At 39.9% G+C, this 27641-nt stretch overlaps 1 protein-coding gene across 4 annotated transcripts in view; it reads left to right on the top strand.

Moving 5' to 3' along the window:
- The window catches only part of klhl29 (kelch like family member 29), a 182681-nt gene that overhangs the window by 96488 nt on the left and 58552 nt on the right, over positions 1-27641 (top strand). For all 4 annotated transcript variants that reach the window (XM_074684737.1, XM_074684735.1, XM_074684736.1 and 1 more), the window contains 3 exons: positions 3261-3408; positions 5321-5842; positions 24882-25020. In XM_074684737.1, coding sequence (XP_074540838.1) covers positions 3261-3408; positions 5321-5842; positions 24882-25020 — 809 coding nt within the window. The remainder of the gene's footprint in view (positions 1-3260; positions 3409-5320; positions 5843-24881; positions 25021-27641) is intronic.

Genomic DNA, 27641 nt, shown 5'->3' with positions numbered 1-27641 from the left:
GCTTTTTGTTCTGAGACCTAAAACTCAGGACACTTTTTGTTTTTTTTTTAAGTTAAAACATGAAGATTATTTTGGTTTACAGGTATTGTTGAATGATTTTCAATATAATAAGATTGGAACATTGAAGGTATGTGCTCCCAGTTGTCAAGAAATAAATAAATAAAAATCGGTATCAGCCCAAATCAGCATCAGCAAGTCAAACTTTCTAAAAATCGGTGATCGGCCAGAGATTGTGATTGGTGCACCCCTACTATTGGGTATTGGCCGTTACAGCCTTTTTTCAAGATATCAGTACTCGCAAAGGCTGCCAAAACCAGCAGCCGATACTCATGACAAAAAAAAAAAGAAAAAGAAGTACTAATTACTACTAAACAAAAACTCTGATGGTCGGTTTCATTTTGCACTTTGGTTAATTTATCAAAAACAAATAATAAGCACAGAGAGAGTTTGTTGTGTTTTATTTGGGACTGTGCTGTCTTTGTTCAAAATGATTGTCACTCTTCAATGAAATTTTATGTATCAAACATAGCAGTGGTATCATCCCTCGGTATCCATGAGTACTTAAAAAAGAGTGCTCTTAGTGTTATCAGTCTGAAAGAAAAGTGGTATCCAACATCCCTATCAAAGATCATGTCTTACATCAGTTTATTCATTTTTCTTATCACACTCTTATCACACACTGAAGGGTACTATTAGCTACACCAAGTCAAAGGATCTCAACGTGTGTCTGAAAGGGGGCAAGAAAAATATCTTTAGTTTGGTACTAGACCTGAAACTATCAAAACATAACATTGGATGTGATGAGACACATTAACATTAATACATAAGTTATCTTTGATGTCTTAAATAAGCTAAGGATAAAAAAAAGGTTTTGTTCATCTTGTTAACCAGTCGATTAATGAATTATATTAACGTGTTGATAAGTGGGTCACAGGCTCAGAAGAATGTCAGTCATGTTTTATAAATGGAGATAAGATACATGTGTCCAACACAATACTCTCCACTCCTCAGTCAATGGTCTGTATTCATGTACATTGCTCACTCCACAGAATAACCTTTCCCATGCCAGATTGACAGCAGACACAGAAAAGCTTGGCCCTTCTCCAGCATGGTCTTGGTCGAGTCAGAGGAACCAATCTGCTGCTCGGTGATAATGTGCCGCTGGGGAAGAGGGGACTGGAAACGTGAAGAGCAAATAAGATAGAGAGAAAATGTCAGCCCTTTCCCAGAACCTGCACATGCTTGAGCCAACATATCTGTGAATGTATTTCCCATCCATCATTGATCATTCTCTGGTCTGGATTGTTTCTGAGTCTGTCCCATGTGATGCTGTCAGTGTGATGGCGCTGACTAAGAATCTCTTATTTCTGTCCTGGTGAAACTGAAACTGGGACAGATGGAGTGCCTGCAGAAAAAGATTTTCCCTGTTTTTGTGTCTGTTTTAGGTAGATTGGTGGGAGCACTAATGAGGGGGTATTATGAGGCAGGTGCAGCACAAAAAGAAAACAGAGAGTCATTGCTGCGAGTTAATGGGTGGAGAGGAATTTGGTGAAGCTTACGGAGCGTAGGAGGAAAACGCTCATTAAAACAAAGAGTGGAAATCAACTCCTCACCTTGAAAACGGCCTAAATTTTCCCTCCTGGAGTCTCAGGAGTTACTGAGCACTGAGGGTTTCCTCCCAATAAACCCTTTAAGTTTTCTCTTGTCTTAAGTCGGCAGGTGGAGGTGGAGGTGGACAAAAACTCCTGAAAGCCTGTCTCCTCCTCCTCCACCCAGCCTCACTCTCCCACTCCATCTCACTCTTTTTGCTGCTCTACCTTGGGATGTTGTCCTTTTTTATTTATTTTTTACCTTTGCCTACCAGCACAAACTTTCAGTAAAGATTTATTAACTCAGTGACACTCACTGAACATGTCTGCTGTTGAAATGTGGTTTATTACAAGGCAGGTTTTGTGCCGCCTCAATAAATCAAATCTTAATGTATAAATATATATTTTTTATATTTTTGGGATTTCTGAGAATTTATATTTTTAAAAGTCGGTTCAAAATTAAAACCCTTTAGATTTTGTGCAGTTAATTTGACAAGAGAAGAAATCATTAGGTCGCCGAATTGGGTTATCGGAAAAGCTTTAATGACTTCCACTTTAGCGTCTTAAATGTACAATAGACAACTGATTGACAAAGTGTCAAAACAATCCTCAAATTGCAGGCTCTGTCTTTGAGTGTAAGCATTCCTTAAATACTGATTACCCCGTCTTAGAGCAAGAAGCGATATATCCCTGAAATCAGATCCAGATAAGGCTGGGACAGATTTGTTTGGACCACGTTCTGTCCATCAGAGATTGTCGGCACAGCTGTTTGGTTTCTTGATGGGAGCTTGATGAATTGAATGGTGGGTCAGGGAGGACAATGGAACAGAGGGACGGAGGGATCAGCCAGGAGGACTCAGCAGGGCCCTGGTGACCAGGTCTTTTCTATTAACTCAGAGTTCAAGCTAAGGGGAGCGCAGGAATCAGGCTCTGCTCTGTCCTGTTCTCTCCCTGCCTGCTTGTTAGACCAAAGTGTCCAAACTGCAGAGAGGGAGAGGAGAGCATTGCTCAAAGGTTTAGAGAGGATTGACCCTATATTTTCACCAGCCTGGACTCTCCTGATATTATTTCTTATCCCCCTGAAAAGCGAAATACAAGAGGCATCGAGCAAAGACAGCTCAACGTGGTTTAGTACCATGTCATTGGTTTTACCCCTGAACACAGAAACAGTGTATATTTGAAATTACAGTTTTCATTTTTCTCAACCCTGAAAAATAGTTTCTATTTACTTCTTTGATGAATCAGTGTTCAGAGTTCTACTTTCCAGCTTGACTGAACAAAATGTCTCATGTACTGCAAAATAAAAAAAAAATTGGTCTCAAGAGCGAAGCTCTGAGTTTGAGTAGAGCTTCCCCAAGTAAATTGTCTGACTGTATAAAAGCAGAAGTAATGGACCTTCTGTAAAGACTCCTGAGACTTTTGATCCCAATTTTCTGTTCTTTTTAACTGCACCCTTATTTGAGTTATAAAATATTGTATTCACACACTCAGAGGATCATAAAGTGTAAACTGCACTGTTTAGCATCTAAAGCCAAAGGTGTGATGTGTTGTTTGGTTTTAATCTTGCGTACATCGTCTGGTTCTGAAAATTGATTCTGTGCTTCAGGTTGACACAAAGAAACATACCTTTTCATGTTCTACAATAAAACCTTGTGTCTCTTGTGTCTGCAGGTCTCAGGTGTGTCCCCTGTTGACAACCAGAGTCCAGGACTGCTGCTGGCTCCAGGGGTGAGGTGGGGACAGACGCCCATTAACCAGCTCACACCTTGGGATACAGATGAGCCGCCTGCCAAACAGCATCGAGACAGCGAGCCCAGCGGTGATAAATCTTACCCACGCAGCAGTTATATACACAAAGTTAGACACATACACCCTCCATAAAACAAAAGAAAAATCTATACCCCTGAATTTCTGTAGCTTAACAAGCATCCAGTGCTGAGACATCTTGGGTGCTTTCATTTAACACACACAATACCCCAAACCATGAATATTCTGAATGCATTAACAACATCTCTGTTAAGATAAGATGAAATATGCAAATTTATGTAGTGGAAAATCCCCCCAAAAATGTGTGATCAAAAAGTTTCCAAAAAGAAAAGTTACAAATTCAAAACCACCTCCAGAAGTCTCTAACTCTACACTTTCTATTTTGTTATCCTGAAACTTAAAACGTCTAAATCAAATTGTTGCTGCAAAACTCTTCCAAACGATCCCCACCAGGTCTAATCTAAAGGTAGACCTTATTCTATTTCTGCCTCTTTAAAAACAGAAAATGGTTTCTACAGCACCCTCTGAGGAGTTAATCCAGTGTTGTTGTTTTTTTACTTTCATCGTAATGAACTCGCCCAGGACGACTCTGCCCTACAGCAGTTAATTTTCCTCTAATGCTCCCTGGCCTCTGCCTTCTGTTCATCACAAACGTGCGTCTAATACTGGCACACAGCTCGCTCTAGTGGAAGCTGCAGTTCAACTAATCCAGATTTTTGACACCTGCTTCTCTTTGAGGGAGCTGTTTCGATCAAAGCAGTGTTTCGGCTCCTGCTAATGCATCACCAGCCTCTCTCCTTGATTTCATTTGCAAGTCACATGTGAAGATTGGTCCGTGGATTAATTATCACACACTTTTTACGAGAGTGTCCCTGTCTCAAAGTTTCATTACTATGGAGGAACTCAGATTTGATGGAAGGGTATGGAGTGCAGGGTTAATTTGGAGTCTTTGCCCCCCCTGCTGTGCGGCCACAGTCTCCTGCTGTGTTTTCCGAGTCTGGTTTAAGTCCATGAAGCTCCAGAGTTCCTATCAAAGTGGGAAGTGCACATGGCCTCACTTCCTGCCCCCTCCTCTTGCCACACTGCAGCTCAGACCCCAGTGTGAAGAGGGGAGTGAGATGTCACTGACTGAGCGTGCTGTCACATATGACGCTCAGAATCCAAGCAGTGTTGTGTGTCGATTTGTGTGTGTGCGTGTAATTCCAAACTGTGACTGGCATTTGCAGTGAAGCCAGCTCCTCTCCACACTTTGCTGAAGTGTGTCTCCAGAAAGTTCTCTGCCAACCATGCCAGAATTAATCAACACTTTCTTTCAACAGAAACTGGGAAGTTGTGTTTGTTAGAGTCTCTATCTGAAAAGAACGGCTGTGAACGGAAATACATCTTTAATTGCGTTCATGCTGTAGGTTGAAGCCAGATAGTCTTTTATTAAACTTAGTAAATACATAAATAAACGAAGTCCTCTCTGCCTAGATTATCGTCAAGGCTCTTTTAATTTGCAAAAAATGTTAAAAAAATTTTTTTGCATGCCTTAATGAACCCTTTGGCCCCTTTGCAAGCTGGTGAGTTCATTTCTGGACACTTGCATCAGGGGAGGCAGAGATGCAGGAGTAAAATGAGGGAAGCTGCTCTCAGCCCCATCATGGCTTCATCTCTCCAGCTCAGTCTCGGCATACAACACCTCAGAGTGGAGAAATAATTGGCCCCAAGTGTCTGGGTAGACTCAGACCCTCACAAATAAAATGTTGACTGCAGCATATTTTTCATTTCACATTAAGACATTTCTTTAAGTTTTAGCAAATCTGATCTCATTATAATGTTGATCATTATTAAATTATGCAATCTTTCACATCTTTCGTGGTGTGAAAAGGAGGGTGGGTTCTCTCTCTTTATGCTCCTTTTTCTCTCATGCTGCTGTAACAGCTTTATTCACACTTGATAAATCTGTTTTCCTGTCTCCACAGGTCCAGCCTGGGCTGCACCAGTAGCAGCAGTTTGCCAGTCCAGCCTCCTGCCTCACACCTACACACTCCCCCAGCCTCCCTCCTTTAGCCACAGCGTGACCACGCAGTCACCCATCAGAGGAGTAACCCCGTCCATCCAGACACCAGGTCCTCCACAACACCCCCTTATGACGGCCCACTTCCAGCTGACCCCACAGTCCACCCAGCAGCCTCCCTCTATGGTTCTGAGCATGCCCAGTCAGTCTCTTTACCCCTCTGCTCAGCCCATCGTTGCACCGTCCGCCCTCACTGCTCAAACCAACCAGGTGGTTCATCCGAACCAACACAATGTGATCGGCAACGGCCACTTGACCCCTCATCCTGGCCTCATCCAGCCCCCTGCCCTCCCTCTGACAAATGGACAGGCAGCAGCACAAGCTCCGCCCTCCGCAGCAGACAACCTAGACGGTCCTAATGGGCTTCAAATGCTACGGACAGTTGGGATGGGAAAGTATGAGTTTAGCGACCCGGGACATCCTAAAGGTAAGCACAGACAGTCAAAGCTGATACGCACTACACAGCAGATTCCCTTAGTTTTTTTAGACACATTTTCTTACTGATAGAACCTGTTAAATCTTTCTTTGAAAAGCTGAATCCGTTCAGGCAACAACCTGAGCTCAGAAGAGAATCAAACCAGGGAGCTGTTAGGAGTCATCTAAGCTCTCTCTTTCATCCTGACCTCCACTATGTGTGAGGCTGTACTGAAATGAAACTTATAGTCCCCCTCCCCTGCCCTTTCCGTCTGCGTACCAGAGCAGTTTCAGATGCCAGCAGTCATAAACAAGACCATAAACACTCCAGGAAGGGAATTTTAAAATATAACCAGAGCCAATTCACTTCAAAGCTGCTCCAAGGTCTCAGAGAACAGAGGTCCAACCAGAACCTCTGGTACTGCTGCTGAGGTGGATTCTTTAGAAAGGAGGATATGTTATTTTGGTCTTAGCCTGTTTCATAACACCAGCATCTGAACTGTTGGTCCTTGTTGACTCGATCTGTGTTTGTGAAGGTGCTTCAGAGCTGGGACTCATGTCTGAGTCTGTGAGCTGTAAATTGATGCCTGGTTTAATCTCGGGAGTTTATGATGCTGGGCGCCAGAAACAGATGGTGGCAATACCCCAACCAACACATTCAGTGAAGCTTTTAATTTAGGCTTGGATTGTTTTTTTTTTTACTGACTAATTTTCATCAATAAAATGTGTCCAAATGGACTTGCAGATTGTAGAAAAGCAATTATTGTGGGAGCTGCCTGTGATGCATTGAAATGAGATCTCAGGTAGAGTTGGAAACGGATAATTAGACAGGCTGCTCCGCTTGACCCAGTGTTAACAAATGAGAGCTTCTTGACCTCTGTGTTGAATAAACTGTCTGCATTCATTAAAGATGTATGTGTCAAAATATATTAACCGAATACGCCTGAGCAAGGGTCACTCTAGACTGTATCAAGACTTGAAATTATAAAAGAAAAAAACCCACAATGTCACAAGTACCTGAAAGTCTTACTGATTGTAAAAAAGAATGAGTGTCTAAAGGGAGAGGAATTACCGACAGGCTCAGATGCAGGCTGCTTCTCATTTTACAGGTCTTTACAAGGTCTTGTAATGTTTGTACAGATCGGTGTCAATTGGTGATTCCTTTGTCTATACTTACACTGTGCCATCACAGTGTTATATTTGATTTTTTCTCAGATTAGGGCTGTTAGAGTGGCGTGTAAAGATTAAAAAAGATAATCTGTGAGAAACTACAGCATGCTGAAACTGCAAAAGTAATGTTTATTTGTTGTGGATGATGGGAAATGATTTCCTTGTCATCCATCAAGGGAGGACTCAAGGATACTGAAACAAATAAAGATTTCGAAGCATCTGTGCTGTTTTTGAGACCTCTGTTTTGATCTCAGGGTAGATATTTTGGTTGAAAAAAAAGGTGTGCTTTAAGTCCAATCAGACCATAACTCTCCCAGTAACATAAAGTTTGTTCTGTACTCAGGAGATTCAATATAACTTTCTAGCACACACACAAACCTAACACCAATCAGCTAATTAATTTGGAGCGAAATCAGCTGGGGTTTCTGAGTTTAAAGCCAAAATAAATGAGATTCCCAATTTCTCAGTGTACCACCGACTGGCATGTGGAAGACTCTGTGAATCTCAGTTTTACGTTGACAGATTTCCAAAACATCCTCCAGATTGGGCAGAAACTTTCAGAATTTATCACTTTTTCTGTTGGTCGTCTGTTTTAGCATCACCCCAGGGGATTTTCTAAAGTGGCTCTACAACAATAGTTTTGAAACTCACAGCTTAGTTAGAAAAGAAATGCTTGATCCGATGGCCAACAGGCGCTGATATGCAGAGGAGGTTTTGTGGCTTTTTGGCCTTGATCTTGAAGAAGCTGACAGAGCTCTTCTGCTTTAATCCAGCTATACCGCAGGCCGCTGGGTGTATACGGTTGTACGCCCTCTCTCAGCGTCTTGGTTGTGACTTTATAGATGTTGTGTCAGATGTCAGCCTCGCAGCCTGAAAGCCAAACAGCACAGTGACAGAAATCAGACTCCGTGTTTGATTTGGCTTGGCCTTCAAAGGGAAGCAATTTGTTTTCACTCTGCATCAGTGGGCACATCAACAACTGTGTGCTGCTCTCTGTGTGGCAGTGTGTGTTTGTGTGTGTGTCTCTGAATTTTTAGTTTACAGTATACAGTCAGTGTGTTTGCATTCATCTGTGGAAATACAGTATGTTTGTGTGTATATAGATTCACAGAGAGCAGCTTCAAGGCAGCTTTAACCTCATCGCCTCCTGAGGTATTTCCATCACCCTGCTGTGATCCATCCACAGCAGGGCGTCTTCATCGTAGCTGCCTGTCAAAGTTAACAAACCAAACTCCACACCTTCCTTCCAGTGGTTAATTTTCCTGTCACACCTCTGACTCCTCATCCAGTTTTCTATTGTTTCCTGTTTTATGAGGGAAACAGAATATTGGCGCATTTTCAAGCTCCTGAATAATCTCTGCACATCTGTTGTCTAAACTGCAGTGACGCAGCTGTCAGCATGTTTTGTGAAATGTCGGAGACAAGACCGCCACTGTTGTTGTGTTTGAAAAGGACAGTGAAACTTCAGATGAATAGGCCACGGTGAAGCAAGAGAGGGAAGAGTGTGAACATGAGAGTGAGGGGCAGAGGTGCTGAGTGTGTAAGGAGCAAATCATTAAAATCAATGGCTGGATGAACATTAGCAGTCAGAGCTGAGCGTAGCTGTACTCAATCAGGAGCCACCTGAGCATGTGCCACTACACCTCTCATGTCAAACATCGTTTTAACATGTCCTTCCACCTCATTGGCCTCCATTGATCCATTTTCTGTTGTCTATCCTCACCAGTATGGGTATAAACATTTTAAAGCAGAAACAAAAGACACACACATAACAGGCTATTGTAAGGCATGTCCTCAGCTCTGCAGGGGAAGCTCATCTCCCAGGCATTAAAGCTGCGTTTCCACCAAGCAGTCCGGTTTGGTTCGTCTCGGTACGGCGCTCATTTTGTGGCGTTTCCACTGACTCATCTCCAAATAACTGAGACAAGCCGTCCCACTTTTTGAGACCCTTTCGTATGGGTGCCAGACTGAACCGATCCGCTTTCGGAAGGTGGAGCAACACACTGCAGACCGTTGATTGGTCATAGCCGTCACTTACCCCAACAACGGCTGCATTTCTCCTGGCGGCACACAGACTTCTCTAAAACAAAGCTTGATTGCACTTTGTATCAAAGAGCTACATGCCAATCACAGAGGGGACGAAATGCTGCATGTCTTTCATCTGTGCTCTTTGTTTACTGTCGAGTTTTTCCTCCTTCATTGGATTTTTTAGCGGGGTAAACTGCGTTGCGCTGCTACGGCGTCATGCTATTGTTTAACAGCTGCGGCTTTTGGCAACTGGCTTACACGCGGCCTACCACAAGAAGGCACAGTTTGCTGTGGAAACGCAAATGGGATCAGGCTTAACTGTACCAAACCGTGCCAAACCGTACTGAACCAGACCGGACTGCCTGGTGGAAACATGGCTTAAGATGCCTTATTGAATTCAAGTGTGTGTTAGTTTGTTTAAGTAAGATCATCATGCCTGCACATCCAGAGCTGGCTCACCTTAATTCCCCTCATCAGCTTTATGAAAACTTTACCCTCAGTTAGATTTTTATTTATGTTTGTTTACTTTTGGGCTGAGAATCTTAGTATTTCTGTTTAGTTTTGTAAAAAGGCTATGCATGTAGAAACTAGAAAAGCACTCAGAGAGCGCAGACCTCCGCCAAGCTTATTGTGATTTTCACGCAACGCTTTAGTCCTACTTTAATGTTATACGTCCTTTCAGCCGACTGTCTGCTACAACTTGCTTTTAATTGCAGATTTGTAAACTAATTGTTTTGCAAAGCAATCCGACCATTTATGGTGAAATTATACACACATATTTAGTGAAAATGGCCCTATTTCACAATGATGAAGAATCCTTTAAAAAATCCTGGATCCAGATGGAGATCCGGATCACCTCCAAAATGTAATCACTTCTTCCTTATTCCATTTTGAACATTTCCTGAAATTTTCATCAAGATCTGTTCTTTACTTTTTGAGTTATGTTGTTCACAGACAAACAAACTTCCAAAAACATAACCTCCTTGGCGGAGGTAAGTCGTGATGCTGAGTAAGGAAATTATTGGCAACAAACTGAATAAGACAGTAGCTTTCTGCTTCTTGAAGCTGTGTGCTTTGGGAGACTTGTTCGCATGAGATATATCTGTTTTATTGAAACTGAACACATTTGATAAAAACAAAACATTTTGAGTTAACCTGCTGTTTTGATTGGGTTGATGTTTCTGGATTTGAAAACAACATTTCTTAAGATTTACAGACAGGGATAAGAGATCATTTTTCTTTTGATTCACTGGAAAAAAACTGAAATTTTATCAAGTGTTTTTGTCTTATTTTCAGTAAAAAATGTCTTTTTTGACTTAATATAAGCCCAATTCACATGACTAGTCCAGAAAAATGTCTTGTTTCAAGTTATTTAAAGACAAAATGAGGTCTGAATTGCTTGTAACAAGATAAAAAAAAATCTGCCAATGGATCAAGAGAAAAGCTACTTGTAGTAAGATATCATTATAGTTTTATTTTATTTAACCGTTATGTAACCAGGAAGTCCCATTGAGATTTAAAAAAATCTCTAATACAAGAGAGACCTGGCCAAAATTAGCAGCTGTACAAAGTCACGGTACATAGAAAATGACACAACACAATGAACTGGTTTAAAACAAATCACATCAAATACACATTTGGCTTTCAAGAAAAACAACCACATACAGCTGTCACCACATTATTAATGAAGCTCTTAAATTCACTTAGATATCATTAAATCCAGTTTTAGCTCTTTTTGAAGATTTGAAGGAAGTTTTCAAGCAATTTTTTCTTGTTTTATTGGCAGCTCTTGTCAGACCTCATTTTTGTCTTTAAAAAAACTTAACACAAGACATTTTTCTGGGCTGACCAGTTGAATATGGCTCATTTTAAGTACAACAAGACAATTTTTACTTCACACAAGACAATAACACTTGATAATATTTAAGTTTTTTCTGCAGTGTTCAACCACAAGAACAAACAGCCAGCACGTCCGGCCATTTGAATCTGTTATTTCAAAACCAGTCAGCCAGCGTTGGGGCCATTAATCACAGAGAGCATGTTCATTAAACCCCCTGCTTTCTTTTCCCTCTCTTTGTCTTCCCCTCACCTGATAGAGAGCAGAAGAGCTCCTCTTCATCCTCACTGTACATGACACAAAAGAGTTTTTCCCCCATTTCACACATATGTAGGATCTTCTTTTAGAGCAGTATATTCTTCTCACTCTTCTAACATGCTTTGTATGAATGCATGTGGAAAAAGCAGCAGTACATTAATACATTAATACAAATCTTTGCTGTGTTGTGCTGTGTGGTTCATTATCTTTTTTCCATTTTAGAGTTATCCACAGAAGGATTAATATTATTTTGTGACAGAAGATTAGTCCAATCACTGTGGAGTCACTTAGTGAATGAACGGAGGACATGGTGACAAACTTTTGTTTAACCTGAGCGCATGGATCCACATGAGGTCTGCGTATTAAGTCAAACATCTCATTGCAGAACTAAACATCCTGATGTCGTCTCGTTAATTATGCTCTGATGGCTTCCACTGAGATATCTCTTTACAGCTCCGACTCTGAGGAGGGAGCAGAGAAGAGAAGAATAGAAAGTAAAGGTAAAATAGGCGGTAAAGCTTCTTGCTCTTCACCACATTCCCCCTTCTTATCACATTTTAAAGGAAAGGAGCCCCTCCAGGAGCCTCATCCGTTATATCCCCTGTACATTTAAAATAGGCACGGTGGATAGCTCATTAAAACGGATCATTCCTTGTCCGCCTCCTCCTAGCAAAACACAGCAGCAGCTTCATTAATCATTGGGATTTTTAAGATAAAGCTCAGTGGCGGCACAGTGGCAGGACTGAGAGCCTGACAGCCTCGGCTCCTACGTGCATAATCACAGTGGAGGAGCAGCCGCCGGCTCCCTGCTACGCTAGAGGAGGTGTTGCGTTCACGCCTCCCTCCCTCCTCTATACTCTCCGTCCTCCCTCCCCCTCAAGTCTTTTTTCCTCTGCAATTGTATCTTAGTTTCCATTTTCTCCACTCCCATGCTGAGCATCCACTCTGGCCATCCCGCCGTGCTAACATCCACCTGCTATCAGTCCGCACATATACCTTCTGCTTTCTCCTGCATTCACTTCCACCTCCTTTTTCACTTTTTTTATGCTCTGCATGATGTTGTTTTCTGTACTCACCATCTGTTCTCTGCTTTGCTAACTCGTCTCTCCTCCTGGTTTCTGAAGTCTTTTGATGCTGTCATTAGAAAGTTGTTTAATGGCTTTTTTTAAAGCATGGTAGCTTGTTTTGTAAAGTGATGGTGAAAAGTTTGATCAAAGGATAAAGACTGAACAAAAAGCAACTCATCATAGATTGCTCATTTGTGACAGCTGGAGCAAGTTTTAGTTGCTGGTTTGATTTAAAACAAACTGTTTCACCTTCTCTAAAAGTGTTAAAAATCTGAGTTACATTTCTGAGAAATTAAATCACTTAATACTTAAAGTTCAAATTGCTTTCATTATTAAAAACAGGTTTAATTAATGTCTTCATAGAAATAAACAGCTACACTAGCTAAAAAAGACCTTGCATTTTTGTTCAATTTAAGTCTCTGCAATTTTATTTTTTTGGTCCTGATCCACAAAATACAAGCAGGTTTACGTACCGAACAGAAAAACAGATCAAGATTATAAGTCCCCCATCTGTTACCATTATATTGTAAAGATATATTGGTGGTATTAACACAATGTTGTTCTAACAAACAAAGACATCAGAGTTGGCCTCATTCCTGATTTACTGTCTGTTTGTATGTTTGAATAGAATATAACTTTATTTGTCATTGCAACAAGTACAACAAAATTGCAAAAGCCTTTCAGTCAGTGCAAAACAGTGCAAAGTGCAAAATCGCTGCCATGATCAGGTGCATTGATGATATAGAGATAATTGTGATATTGTAATTATATGACAACAAATGAGGTAGTGATTTTAGCCTTTGTTCAGGACCCTTACTGCTGTTGGGTAAACTGTCTCTGAACCAGTTTGTCCTTATAGTTATAGACCTGTACCGCCTGCCTGACAGTAACAGATTAAACATATGGTGTCCGGGGCGAGAGGGGTCCTGGGTTTGCTGGCAGGTAGAGAAAGGTAAATAGTATATGTAGCACAAAAGTAGTGAAAGGGTGATTTATCATTTTGCTAGAAACTGAAGTAGTTATGTGAATATAAGATAAAAGACTATAGGGCTTACTATAATTTGATTAAAAACAATAACAGAACACAGGTACATTTGACATCCTCTCTTGCAATTTCCTGAAAAAAAAAAGTCATCATCCTTACTTATATCATGTTTGAAGGCAGAAACAGCCTTACAAGGTTTGTATAATCTGTTTTTGAGAGACTGAGATTCCACAATGAAGACAGGGAAAGTGTGTTCAATAAGATTTGGGACCCTTTGCTCAACTTTCTTTGTGGCAAAAAAAAATGTTCCATGTCTTAGTCGGGCCATATTGCTGGAACTATGTGTCTTTGTTTTTTTCCCTCAAATTATTCATTGTTTTTTTTTCCAAGAAGAACTGCTTAAGTCAAGACTTCAATATGATTTAATGTCTTAATAGTGCAATAGACGTGCATTCTTTGTTACTTTGTTTTTTCTTTCCCTTTTGGGTGGGGGTGGGGGGAAAGGCTCCTCCTTTTTTCAGTTTTGCTGGGTTTTTTTTTGCTTGGTTTGTACTCTATAAAAAAACAACAACCATATTTTCAAAAAAAAAAATCTGAAATAATTGGTGTGAAACAGAAAGGCTTTAACTCGATCTGTAACTAGCAAATCTACACTCAGAAAAGCTGAGAGTATTTTAGCCTCTCCTCCTCATGTACCTTTCGATGAAATCTGCTTGTTGCTTTCATAGCACCGGTATGTTCTCCCTACCTGTAAAACAAACCGGCTGTTAAAAATTGTTCATCCCCTCTGCAATCAGATTACTGAATGTTTCTTAACAATCAATCTATCTTTGGTGCTACATATCTTTCATCCTTTATTTCTTTTTATTGACATTTTCTGGTGGCCAGAGTGGATGCTTATTTTTATTGATATTTTCTGTTGAGTCTGATTGACTTTCAGTCAAGCCCAGTATCATCATCTCCTTTAAGTTGTATTTGTGTTCTCAAGCTAAGTTTGTTCACTGCTTGTACGTCAACTTGCCTTTATTTCTGTTTCTTTCTTATGTGCACAAACTGCTCCACACTAATTGTCCCATGAGTGATAAATAAAGTTGCCTTAATCTGAAACATCCAAGAATATTAAAAGGAACTATTTTCCTTTATGGGGTGTCTTCTGCCCACAGAAGCTTATTTAAGATGATATATTTTTTTTTTTTTTTTTTTTTTGGGGGGGGGGGCTTTGCCTTTATTTAATGGAAAAGCTTGACAAACTGGAAATGTAGGAATGGACAATGGACATACACCAGATGCTGGCAGGACCATGAATCTGCCCAACGCCGAGTCACTCTCGGCATAAAGCACTGACTAAGCCAAACAGGCATCCCTGCGATCCTCAGCAGGGGTATTTGATGAAATTATTTGTGGAAGGAGGCTCCCCCATAAATGGTTCTGAATCTCAAACACTTTGTGTCAGGAACTGTTTGATATGAGAGATTAATTTCCGTGAGTGAAATGTGGAGGTGTTACTCTGCGTATCAGCCATGAAATATGTGCTAATGCATTATCAATGAGACCGAGTGTAAACTCAGCAGATGTTAGCAGGAAGCAGTCAATAGAGGATGTTTCTCTCTAATGAAAAGTGTAATTGAAACAGAGAGAGGAGTCAGGATCTAAAACAGCAGCAGATGTGCAGCAGCAGCTCTGCAGAAACATCCAGAAGAAGTTAAGTGGTATGAATCCACTAATGTTTGTATGCTTATCTGAATGAATCATCTCCCTTTGTCCTTTTGACTCAAAGTGCATGCAGAGAATCTGATATGTACTAATGACAGGATATGAAATGCTAAGAGTGGGATCTGAACCATCTCAAACTCAATACTTTACAAAGTTTTTGAAAAGAAACTGTCTTGGATGGAGTGACACAGCCCAGGATGGAAGATTAAGCTGATGTAGAGATGGAAAAACAAAAACTTGAGCGCCCACCCAGAATCCCACTTTAAAATCACACAGACACAGTGTAATTAGTCCACTTCCCTTCACTCCTCTCAATTTTAAATGGTCTTAAGCTAGGGATGCACCGTCCAACTTTTCTGGTACCGATACTGATACCGGGGCTTTGGGTATCGACCAATACCGATCTGCAGTGGCAATTGCTCTAAGACTGCAAGGGAAGCTCAGCTTCCCCTAAAATGTACCAAAAAAAGTGGTGATATGCACTGTTGTGTGTACATTTCATTGACAAAATATGCGCTAGAATTCCTTCATCTTTTGTTCAGAATTAGCTACCTATCACAGGTAACTGGCTCCACCTCCTTCTCAGTCATCCCCGCAGTGTCTCAGTGCTTTTACACAGTTGGACGCTGAGCGTCTTCTGACTTCAGCGGGGAAGCGTAGAGTGGGTTGTTCCACTGTGGAAACTGGACGGTCATTGGATAAATGCTGGGCTTTGTCCCGGCCATCGGATGATCAGCGTCTCTGGGGGTCTATGAGGCAGTGGGCTTGCCTGGACGCTGGGCTTCTGCATGATGATTGGGTTCTCTCTCTTTTCACCAATAAACAGCTACAGCTTCGGAGCTTCTCCCCCTGTCACTCACTCAATCCGGTAACAGTGTTTAATAATAACCTGCATGCCCTGCTGTGGGATAAGACTGGTAATGTTTTTGATAAAAGGCAAAAAATGAGTATATGGATTTACTAAAGTTAATATTTATTCAAACCATAAAATATTTAAATGTTTGCCAGCAGTTTGGTGAAAACCATGCTTCAGAATGTGCAGAAATCAGTATTTAATTGTGATATTTTTTACCCTGTAGACTGGTAATTCAGTGAAAAACAAAGAGAGTACATCAGTAAAAGGGAGAAAGCTGGAACGGCTCCTGCCCAGTGATACTGATCCAGCTTTGAGGGGCAACGATCCACCAATTCCTGATACTAGGATGGGTATCAGTGCATCCCTACCTTAAGCCTGCTCCTTCCTAGAGGTTAACGTTACAACCAAGTGTAACAGAAATAGTGTAATTAGTGCACAGGACACGACTTTGAATTGAGGTCGTAACTTTCAGCTGTAAGTCAAAGGCAAGGTTATACCCAGGCGTACGCCCAGCTGGTGCACTCATCCCCTGAGCTCCTCTCAGGTGTGCAGTCTGCTGAGAAGACTCCCACATACAAGCCACTACTAACCTTTCTGCTTGAGCTGCCATGACTTACACAAAGTTACCCAGTAAACACACACTGTCTTCAGGGAGCGATGTGACATTTATCTCACACTGCACTGCAGACATTAGGTATTTTTTCTCTGTGTGTTGTTGTCCTGTTGTTTAAGGTCAACTTGGAGGAAATGTAGACCATAGAGGGAAGAATCCTCCCTGTGCAAAGCCAGGACGGAGTGTACACAAACCAACCTCATAAACAGCAGAGGTGCTAAGACAAGCTGGGGAGCAGATCTACATTCTCTCACACACACGCTAGGCTTATTGTTGTAGTGGCAGCAATAAGCTCTGCTGCCTTACATTTTAACCCCTTAACACCTCCATGACATGTCTGTAATACCTGTCTGCTGACCAGCTCAGCCTCACACAGTGGCTGTGTGTCTGGCTTGGTCGCACACTTGCTCAGTCTAAATAAATTGTATGAAAACACCTTCAGATATGATACACTGTTAAGTTTAGTTTTATATGTAGATTTTTCATTAAACTCAAAACATTTCTGTGTTTGCTCCCACTGCCTGTGGTAATAAAGGATCCAGATTGGTGAAAACTCAGTGTACAAGCTGCCTGAATGAGAGCTGGCTAAAAGTTGGATTGTCTCATTGACATGGTGTCGTTGTTCAAGGTCAGATCCTGTTCTGAGTGACAGCTGGAGTGACTCAGCAAAAACGGACAGAAATCTGTTTTCAACGATCAAGTTTAGGAGTGAATGCAACACACTGATGTTTGTTTTTATGGCTTATGAAAGGATGCATTTATATCCATGCTCAAGACCTTTATCTAGATGATTAATTACTCTGAATTAGTCTCGTTCCTCTGATGTTAATTATGTGTCAGAACTCTGGCCTCTGCAGTTATTTCTATAACAAAGTAATAAAGCTATTTTAATGAAACAGGAGAGTAAAGTAGTGTAGCACACCCACTCATTTCTTATCAAATCCCCTCTCAGCTGTATGTTATCCTCTCATACAAACCTTTGTACTTAAATTATTTTTCTATGACATTGTCTCGCCCACAGTGTGCATGTGTGTGTGTTCGAGTGTGTTTTTCTGGCTGTCTGTTTTAAAGGTACATTGCGTGTATGTCCTCCTGCATATGCATGGTTGCGTGTGTGTCTCTCTGCATCAGTGCTCTTGTGTTTCCGCACAATGACAGAGTCATCTGCTGCGCGGTGAATGAATTATTAAACCTTGAGCTGAGTTAAACAATGATGTCCACAGAAGAGTGTTTGTTAGTCTGTGATGGTGCCCAGCCATATAGCCCTCACACTCTCAGATGAATGTCAAAACAGTCCTGACAACCTTAGACATGTCCTTAGACACCTCCATTGGACCTCTGAGGTTGTGATGGGGTATATTGCTCTAAGATATGAGCAGCAGATTATTTAGGTCTTGCAGGTCATGAAATGGAGATTGAGATCTGAGGAATAATGTGGATTGAATGGTTCTTTTGTTAAACAGAACCACACAGGCCATCCTTTTCTTACCCTGTGCATGGATGAGCCTTCGTTTCCCAAGACCATCTCACTGCTTCGCTGTTTTTTCCTGGTTCCTTTGACCACTTCTGATTAGGGATGGGTACCGAGTTAGGTACTTTAATAGGTACCGACCTAATTCTGTCAAAAGTACCGAGTACCGATTCACATTAAATCAAAAGGTACCTAAATGCATCCTTGTGACTATGAAGGAGTGGAAGAATAGGCGGTTTTTCATGTTGGCCATGAACACAGCATTACAAGGTTATACATTGAAGAATGAATATGTTAAATTGGAAAAAAAACAAACTTATATTTTATTATTAAATAAATTTATATATATTTTTAACACATTAACACAGAAAGTATCAAAAAATTGGTACTGTTGAGTGTCGGTACTGATTGCCAGGTACCAGGTATCGGTACCGCATCATTTCAAATGTGAAAGGTACCCATCCCTAATTCTGATACTGATCACTGCAGAACCACTACAAGTTTTGGTGACACTCTGACCCAGCTGCTTAGTCTCTACAATCCAGCTCTTGTCAAAGTCCCTCACAGCCTATTTTTTCTGCTCCCAACAACAACTTTGAACAAAATGTTCTCTTATTAGTGTCCATATTGGCACCTTGCCTCTTTGGCAATTTTTCAAATAAGCCAATCCAAAAATTCAAGGCTTGCACTCAGCATGCGGAGCAAAAAAAAAGGAAATTATCCATGTTTCCACGTGAAGTTCTTTATAAAGTCTAAAGCTTTTACATTTTACTTCAATAAAACTTTTCAGGAAATTTTCAGGAAATTTTCAATCTTTTTTTTCCCTGACAGAAATAAATATAAATGAGGGCATTAAAACCCAATCTGTATAAATAGAGTAAGTGTGATTTATGAAAAGATGATTAGCTGTTGTAATCAGCTAGTTTTTCTAAATCTATTGTCAGTTCGCAATGACTTGCTTGCCACTCCTCTTAGTCCATATTCAGTAACGGATGAAGACAAACACTTAACAGAGGCTTTTGTCATATCTCTGAGACATAGAAGCTGTTTTTTCTTATTTTCCTCCCATGTGTGTCTGTGTTAAACACACCTGGCCTTTGAATGAAAGTGTTGCAGACAGGACAGTGCAGAGCTGTGCTCTCTGCTCCTCTAAGCTGTTTGTTGCATGCTGATTGGAGAAGGCAACAAAGGCCTCGAAGGCGCGTTTGAGGGGCACAGGTTCCTTTCTTTTCCTGTGTCCCCTGCTGCCTCCCTCGGCTCATTGCAGGCTGGTACCCAGCAGTGCAGAGACAGGAGCAGTTCAGCTCAGCAGATTGGAGCAGGGGGAATAAAAGGCGTTCTCATCACGGACTTCTGGCTTGATGAGCCACTGCTGGAAAAAGGAGGAAGAGAGACTTGAGGAGACTTGAGGACTTGGATGTCTCTGTGTGCTGATTTCCTGGGAGTGAGCTCAGGCTGTTGGCTTGATGGAATAAGTGAGTCTGTGATTGTTAAAGGTATGCTTCACACACTTTTAAGAGTGATTGCACCTGGCATGAAACGAGGGCTTAGCTGAGTTCCTCACAGACCTGTAAGAATTAATTTGTGAAAAGTACATTTTGCCACTGCAGCTTCATAAATGAATTAAATTTACCCGAGGCTGTGAATATGCCTGGAGAGAGGTCTTAAATCATACCGTCATGGTTTACACGTTTCTTTAGTTAACGTCTATGGGTTTCTCATACAAATACATTTAACAATGTGAAAAACAAACTACATTCTTAATAGATATCATGAAATATTATCAAAGGGAAATCAGATGATTTCTAACCGAATGCCATTTAAAAAATCCCCTCATGTATTAAGAATAAAAAGGGCAAAAAAAGTGTTTTTTATTTATTTATTTTTATTTTAATTCTTGATGGTTTGTGTTTTCAAACACTTGCCAAATCAAAGTATTTCTCATCAAAGCAAAGACTTTGAGTCACATCTTCAATTGGGGAACATATAAAATGTTTTTGGACTGGAATACACTGATCTTTCCTGTACTAGATATTTTTGAATAAAGAGTGTGTCAGAAATGCACAAATGCACAATCCCTTTTAAGAAACAAAAGAAAAAGCCCTTTTTTTTTTTTTTTTTTTTTTTTTTTTTTAAAGATATTTAAAACTAACATGGAAAAAAAATGAAGACTAATTTTTGATTAAAAGATTGATCTAATTAAATATATTGGCTACAGTAGCAGAAACTATTTAAAGGGGAAACAAACAAAAAAAATGTAACAGTATTTTAATCTTTTTATTTCTTTTGTCAAATGTAATTTTTTTCTTTTATTTGAATTACACAAACAACCGTAAAGCACAGCACATCATGAAACGTTTAAAATAAATCAACTTGATGGAAGCATGCAAAGATAATTAAGGACTGAGACATTGATGTGTAAATTAAAGCAAAGGAAAAATAGTGTTTTTTGGTCCATATTTTGCCAAATACATGTTAAAAAAAATTGTCAACAAATATTAACAGATTTATAATTATTTAATTAGACTATTGTTGTTGATACCTCATAAAAGCCGCTTGCATGTGAAGTTTTCTTACTCTTTTTAGTCTTTTTACTCTTTTCATGCAAATAAGATACAGATCTGGACAAAACTACCTGGTTTATGCTTTAGTCTCAACTGGCGGTTTGTCTTGTCTACACGGGTATCATTTGAAAGACATGACCTTTTGCAAAAATATCAAGGTCAAAGAGCTAAGATAGTGTATCAGACAGCAGTTTTATTTATTACAAGAGATTCAATGTTAAATCAATCATACTTATTTATTTATTTGTATTTATCCTGTAGTTTGTAATTACCATGAATTAAAACAAATACACAAAATCAAAAATGAAAAATGTGAATAAATTTATTCTTTATTTGTGTGATCATTTGATTTATTTATTGATTTATTTACTTATTTATTTTTTTGTAAATTATGAGTTGCCCAGATAATTTAAATTTAACACTTGTCAAAATATCTAAGAAAAAAACCCAAAAAGTTCATTAGAGACTGACCAAAAATGTATTTTTAAGAAATCTTTCAATTATGTAAGGTGTTTGCCACCACTACCCTAAATTAACAGTATTTGGTTTAAGGTCAAAGCAGTTCTCATGTTTCTGAAATGTTTAATCCGCTATGTGCAACCTTTTAATCAAAATGACGTATTTAATGGCTAACATATTTTTATTGTTCAAATCCATGAACTCTCAAATGTACTGTGGTACAAAAAAGCAGAAAAAACAGTCGCACGATTGAGTATAATTTAATTTTTTGATTGAAAAATTACAGTTATTCATTGCTGTTCCTGAACAAAAAAAAAAAGAAAAAAAAAGAAGTTTTTTAGTGGTTGGATGATATTTATGATACATTTCTGACCTCTCAGAGAATTCCAGTTTTTTTACTCAAATTTGTCAATAAAAACAGAAAATCAATGTTACCAATTTGAGACTCGTCTCTCCTGTTCCAAAGGGTGAAGTGAAGAGAAATCTACAAAAAAAAAAGAAAAAAAGGAGTCAGAGTTTAAGTACTTCATTATGCAGGGTGGTTTCTTCATTTGTGTGTGTATGTGTGTGTATTTATATATAAATACATATATAACCTCTTATACTGAAATAGTGTATTTGGTTCTCATGCATGTTAAAACATGGAATTGTTAAACAGGCAAGAAGAGAACCAGATCACCATAATCTTCTCCACCAACGTTTCCCCTGAAGCTTTACTGGTGGTAACATCATGCAACCAAAAATTATTCACACTGGAAAAAAAACTGATATAAAATGCAAATGAAATCAACTCAAACCATACAATTATGTCGGATCAAAAATAGCTACACACTGTAAACAGTAAGAACTTCATTTTCAAACAGAAAGAATCTGTATAATTGTGAAGTGGACTTTTTAAAATAAAACAAATGACAAAAAATAAAAATTATTAACTCCTTTTCGTTCAGAAAGAGTCTTTATAATCATACCTTCAAAATAACATGCACATTTTTCTGACTTTATAAAGCAGTCCTGACCTTTATAAAGTGTTTTGGTTACAGAGAAGACTTTCAGCATTTTTTTTAATTCTACATCTCAAAACTTCAACCTCAAATATATTTAACCAGAATATTTTTCTTGTCTTGAGTAACATTTTGTCCTTTATAGCAAATTAATTACAAGGAAAAAGAACTAATAGTAATCATACCGCTCATATAAAGGGCATTTGAATGTCCAATGTGTTTCTCTTTTTTGGGGACATTGCCACATATTGCCTGAATACTTTTAGTATTTTGGACACTCCAGATAGAAAGAGGTCAAGAAAACATTGTGAGTTGTTGCAGGTTTTCTTTTATACTGTGGCATGAAAACAAAATGGAGACTCTACGGATGAGTAACCCTAAAATGACTTCTAGTTCCAAAACCAATGGCGTAAAGCCTCGCCCTCCTGCAGCAGCCAATAACAGCTCAAAGAAGATTTCACACATCTCATTGGAAGGAAATATCTGGTGCACATTGATTGGTTACTGGAAACCACAACACAGGACCCCCATTGGCCCCAGAGCTCAGATGTTTTACTGTTGAGTTACTAGGGTGAGCAGCAGAGTTGGCCCTGATTTTATTCCCCGTGTGGTGCGTCGACCAATCAGAATGAGCCAGCTCAGGCCTTCGCTACTGTAATGAACAGCTCACAGGCAGAAACTGCGCTAGCATTTTCATTGCTTTTCATTGCCAGTAATATTCTTCAAAGGAGTACACCATGTCTTCCCATGAAAAAAAAAAATGTGGTCATTGGAAAATGTCTTTTCGTCATCTGTGAGAGGACTTTCCTTCAAAGATTCCTCTCTTTTATTGAGACGTCTGCAGTTTCTTAGCCGCTGCGGTCCAATTGAACATGGCCTCACACACTCCATGCTAAGTGAGAAAGGGGACATCATGTGCTGTTTCACGGTGCTGATGAGGAGGTCTTAGAGGCCATAGTTATCTTGCACGGCTCTGAGGGAGGCAGCCATTGTTTGCCGACAGGCTGAGTTCTGCGTCTCCTCCTCTCTTTTTCTCTATTCTGGGGGTAAACTGATGGTAGGCTGTGGAGCTGATTGGAGGTGAGAGCCGTATAAGTTGTTGGAGTCTTGAATGTAAACTTGAACTCACTAAGGGCTCAGTATTCACTGCTTATATCTACACAGCAGTCAGTTGGTTGACTGATGAACAGGCAGCAGTTGTTGGGAGGAAGGTGGAGAGAAAAGTGATGGATGATGGCCGACGCAGACTCTAGCCTTTGTTTTTGCGTGTGTGTATGTCTCACACAAACTCAGGCTGCTGTGAATCCTCACTGTCTACAACAAACATGTTGTCATGAACTGGATTCATTATTGTGTTTTCCTTCTATTCTGTATTCAGCATGTTTGTTAACCACTTTTCTTTCTGTTCATTAACTCTGAAGGATGCATCACTCAGAGACAACGCTTTTCGGAATCTTTTAATACAACCTTATTCAACCTATTTCTTTTTTCAGTGTAATTAAAATCTGAATGAATTCAAAGCTCCCAGTGTCAGTCAGGAGAAAGAAGGTGCTAAATGAAAAAATATTTCTGGCAAAAAGAGGACCAGGTGTCAGTTTAGTTTACCAAATGTCTTCTTTCACGGCGGCGAGCTCAGACTTCTTTCACGATGATAAACAACTTTTTTATTTCACCACCAAAGTTAAAGCTGATAAAATCACAAGTCTGATCATTTATTCTACAATTATCGACCCAACGTATAAACTGAATATCTACACACACATTATGCGTGTTACGAGTGACAACAAGCCATTCATTTAGTCACTGTTTAGATTTGCCAAGAATTGCTAAAATACTGTTTATACAAGTTGAAAGAAAGAAAAGTAAGTTTTTGTGTTGGTGGAGAAAGTGTTTCTCTCTCTGTTATCTTTCTTCAGTTAGGACTTTGTGCTGTGTGCCAAATAGATGTTTACCCTGCGGTCTGCAGTCTTTATAAAATTTGTCAAGTCTAATTTGACAATATGGCAGCTGGCTCCTCTTTAATTAGCCACATTATTGTTTCTTTAGCTCTCAATTTGAAACTCTACGTGTTCTCTCAGCAGCATTTCCGATAGATTAACAGAGCTACAGTGTTGGTTATCCCTCCTGAGGCTGCAGAACAAGTTGCTCGTCTCCCGCTGATTTCCCCTCTCAGCTTCCCCTCATGGTGCCTCATTAAGACGCAGAGAAACAAGAGCCTCCGACCCAACGCTACTGTAAGGCCAGGCCTGACACGAAGCCGCTACACCGCATTATGCAGCTCTTTGTATGCACCAGCCCCGAAGATTACACAGTTCTGCACATATTTTTCTATTCTGTATTTATTTTCTACCTGACGGGGAAATTGGTGGGGGTGTAATTTGTAAAAGGCAGCGAGAGAAAAGAAGCAGGTGTTTGGGTTTGAGGATAAGCATTTGTTGTCTCACCAAGTGGCGTCTGAAGGTCAACTCTTCATTGCGCGGCAGAGCACTCGAGAAAAGAAACAGCATTTGATTCCAGTATGAATAATGCAAAGAAAGAGTCTGTTTTCAGCCCACATCTCTTTTAAAGAACATTTTAGTCTCATTCAGCGTCTTTTCCTTGAAGATGTCACTCAGCAGTGAACATAAACAGAGGTCAAACACATTTAATCGAGGGTCTCTCCACAATGATGTCAGCTTGAGGTTCTTTTTAGTCCATCATCAATGAGCATGGTTTAGGTTGTGCACACTTGTAGATCAGTATAGAATATATAAGCTAATTATTTCCTGTTCTACATGCATACCTTTCTGTTACATATATAATCATAAATCATTTTTCATTGACTGAAACTCTTAATAGGATCTGTACATCTAACTTCTTCTCTGTCAGATAATGAACATTATTTCCTTAGACCATCTATCAGTTGATCCACACAATCTGCACTCTTCAGAACTGTTTTGTTTCTTGTCATGCTGCTCATGTGTGTACAGGAAAGTGAAAAATTTTTCAACCCAAACATGTCGTTGTGTGTTTCTTTTTCTTGTTCTACAGAGATGTTGAAGGAGCTGAACCAGCAGCGCAGAGTGAAAGAGTTTACAGACCTGAAAATAATAGTTGAAGGCAAAGAGTTTGAAGTCCACCAAAATGTTCTAGCTTCCTGCAGCTTGTATTTCAAGGACCTGGTGAAAAGGTTTGCCTTCTCTTCCCCCCTCCCACCAGCTCTTGATCCAATCTGTTCTTTTCATAGGGCGCATTTGTGTCACTTTTTTCCCTTCCCCTCTTTCTCTCTTGCAGGTGTGTGAAGACTTTGGTTCCTAGCACAGGGCCAGCAGCCATTCCTTCCTCTTCCTGCTCAAATGAATGTATCTGAAAACAGAGAATTAAGGTCAAACTTGGTCATTGCTTTTCCTCCTCATGTGGAGCAATTTAACTACATTTCCATTTTAATGAGACGAGAAAACGCTCTTTGACTGGGGATGTTTTAAACTCACCAAAGATCCAAAAACAGGCGACTGCAATGATTTACACTTTGGGTCACAAAGTCACACACTGTCTTCAGTGGGACTTTTGTCTGTGACAGAATTAATTATACAGCTAAATCCTGTGATTTTGCTGCAGAAAAACTTGCTGTGTTCAAAAATCCTTGTCATTATAAGAAAGTAAAGAGTCATACACAAAGACAGCTTTATGAACCTCCACTGTTACAGGTCAACACCACCTCTCACTCGTGATTTCATCTGATATTAGGGTGTCCCCTGAGTATTCTGCCTGTCATACTGCACATTTTACTGTCTATGTACTTGTCTGCATAAAACTTTGTGTTTCAGATAATTGTGTTAAAGTTGTTTTCTTTTTGCTGTTTTTTGGTCAGCTTTTTTTTTCTTTCGATTTTTTTCTCCTATTTTGACATCGTAACCCCCTCATGTCCACGTCTACACCCTATATACTAAGCTTGATTGAGTGTGTGTGTGTGTGTGTGTGTGTGTGTGTGTGTGTGTGTGTGTGTGTGTGTGTGTGTGTGTGTGTGTGTGTGTGTGTGTGTGTGTGTGTGTGTGTGTGTGTGTGTGTGTGTGTGTGTGTGTGTGCGAAAGGGCGCATGTTCATGTTAGTATAAAGATGAAGTAAGAAAACACATCCACACAGTCTCTAAGAGTACCCACAATGCCTGAGGGAAGTTCTCCTCTCTGCCCTGCAGCCATGCTGTCTTCTCTGTGAAGCTCATCAGAGAGCAGAGAGCTGCTCATCAGCTGCTAAACTCACCACTGATACACTTGTTCTTGACTGTGAATGGAGCGAGGAAGAGCAGAGAGGGAACAGAGGTAGAGGAGTCACAGAGCCTCTCCTATCCTCAGCCTGCTCTTCTCTATGACAGCTCCACTCAGAATAAAAAAGAGACACAGAGTCCTTTTTGACCTTGACAGCAGCAAAGCAGCTGTCTGAGAGACTGAGAAGACTTTGGAGGGAACTGAAGCCCCCATGCTGGTCAACCTGTCCATCAGATTGTCTCCTCTGTGCCTCTTATCAGTCACATCCTCTATGCTTAAAGAATGGGCCTTTAAACACTGGTGGGACCTTGTTGCCCATGAAGGTCATCAAGCTCATTATTACTTTTTATTCCATGTTTTAAAAATTCTGTCCCAAATTGAATTCCCTTTATTTCATTCTTCATTTGATCAGTCTTTTGTTTTGCTAATTTTTTAGACATCTTTGTTTCAATGTTGTCATGACAACCTGAGCAGCTTTTTTTATCAGGAGCTTTGATTTTATGGAAATGAGAGCTGCGTGACAGCAGGTCAGCAGTAGTAAAAAACAAGGCACGGGCCGTAAGATCAGACAGAGAGGATGAAAGAGATCATTAGGTCGTAGCCCTGGGGGGGACAGCCGAGTCAGACTTAGTGTCTGAGACTCCGTCATAGAGAGCGGTGGGTCTGACTATCTTTGACTTCTGGCCTCTGGTGTTTGGCTCCGGTCAATCTTTCAGTGTGGCTTAAATTAAGCTGGGAGTCCACGTGGCTTCCTGCTGTCCACATCTTTATGAGGCCAAATAAGAGTGAAGGACATCTGTGAGCTGCCCACCATAGCCTGCCAGAAACTGTGTGTGTACATGTACACGTGTGTGTGAGTGTGGTATACAAGGACATAACTTACAAAAAGGAAGACTACGTCACACTCTTTTTTTTGTGACAATCGGAGGAATTAACATGATGTTTTGGAATTGAATTTTTTTTTTTAAAAAAGAGCGCTTGAGTTTTTTTTCATTCAAATCAGAAAAACTAGTGCTCAAATGCAAAAAATGTTTCTTACTCTCACTCTTTTGTAAAATGACTGATTCTGATGTGAGTTCTAGTTTGATAACAAGAAGTTTTGTTGAAAGTTTTTCCAAGTTGAATTGAAAGGCTTGACCCAAAGTAACATTCTGTCTGAATGTTTTATACTTTCAGCATTGATGATGTCATTCTCATTTTAAGCCTGAGAATAAAAGAGATGGTTTCTGTAAACCTTTGCAATTTTAGATATTTCTGCCTTTTGTCAGATACCACTGATAATAAGTGTGAATGTAATATTTTTTTAGTTCATTCAACTGAAGGTCTTATAAAATACAATATAAGTGTTATGGCAGGTTTTATTGGATACTTAATATTTATCCAACTCATTTTCTCTTTCTGATGTCAGTCCTCCTCCTAAAGCTTCTATGTTCAAGTAGTTAGAGTTTTGAATTAAGACTTTGTCAGTCCAGTGTCCATGATGAGTTTTTTCTCCCTCGTGTTGATGCTTCAGTGGTTTGAGCTTTTAAACTCTCCACCAGTCACC

The sequence above is a fragment of the Halichoeres trimaculatus genome, unplaced genomic scaffold (genome assembly GCF_033239565.1).
Source record: "Halichoeres trimaculatus isolate MK-OKI-2021-1 unplaced genomic scaffold, fHalTri1.1 fHalTri1_scaffold_13, whole genome shotgun sequence".
Classification (NCBI taxonomy): domain Eukaryota; kingdom Metazoa; phylum Chordata; class Actinopteri; order Labriformes; family Labridae; genus Halichoeres; species Halichoeres trimaculatus.
Note: the sequence above shows the minus strand (reverse complement) of the source record. Positions and strands in the feature narration are given on the sequence as shown.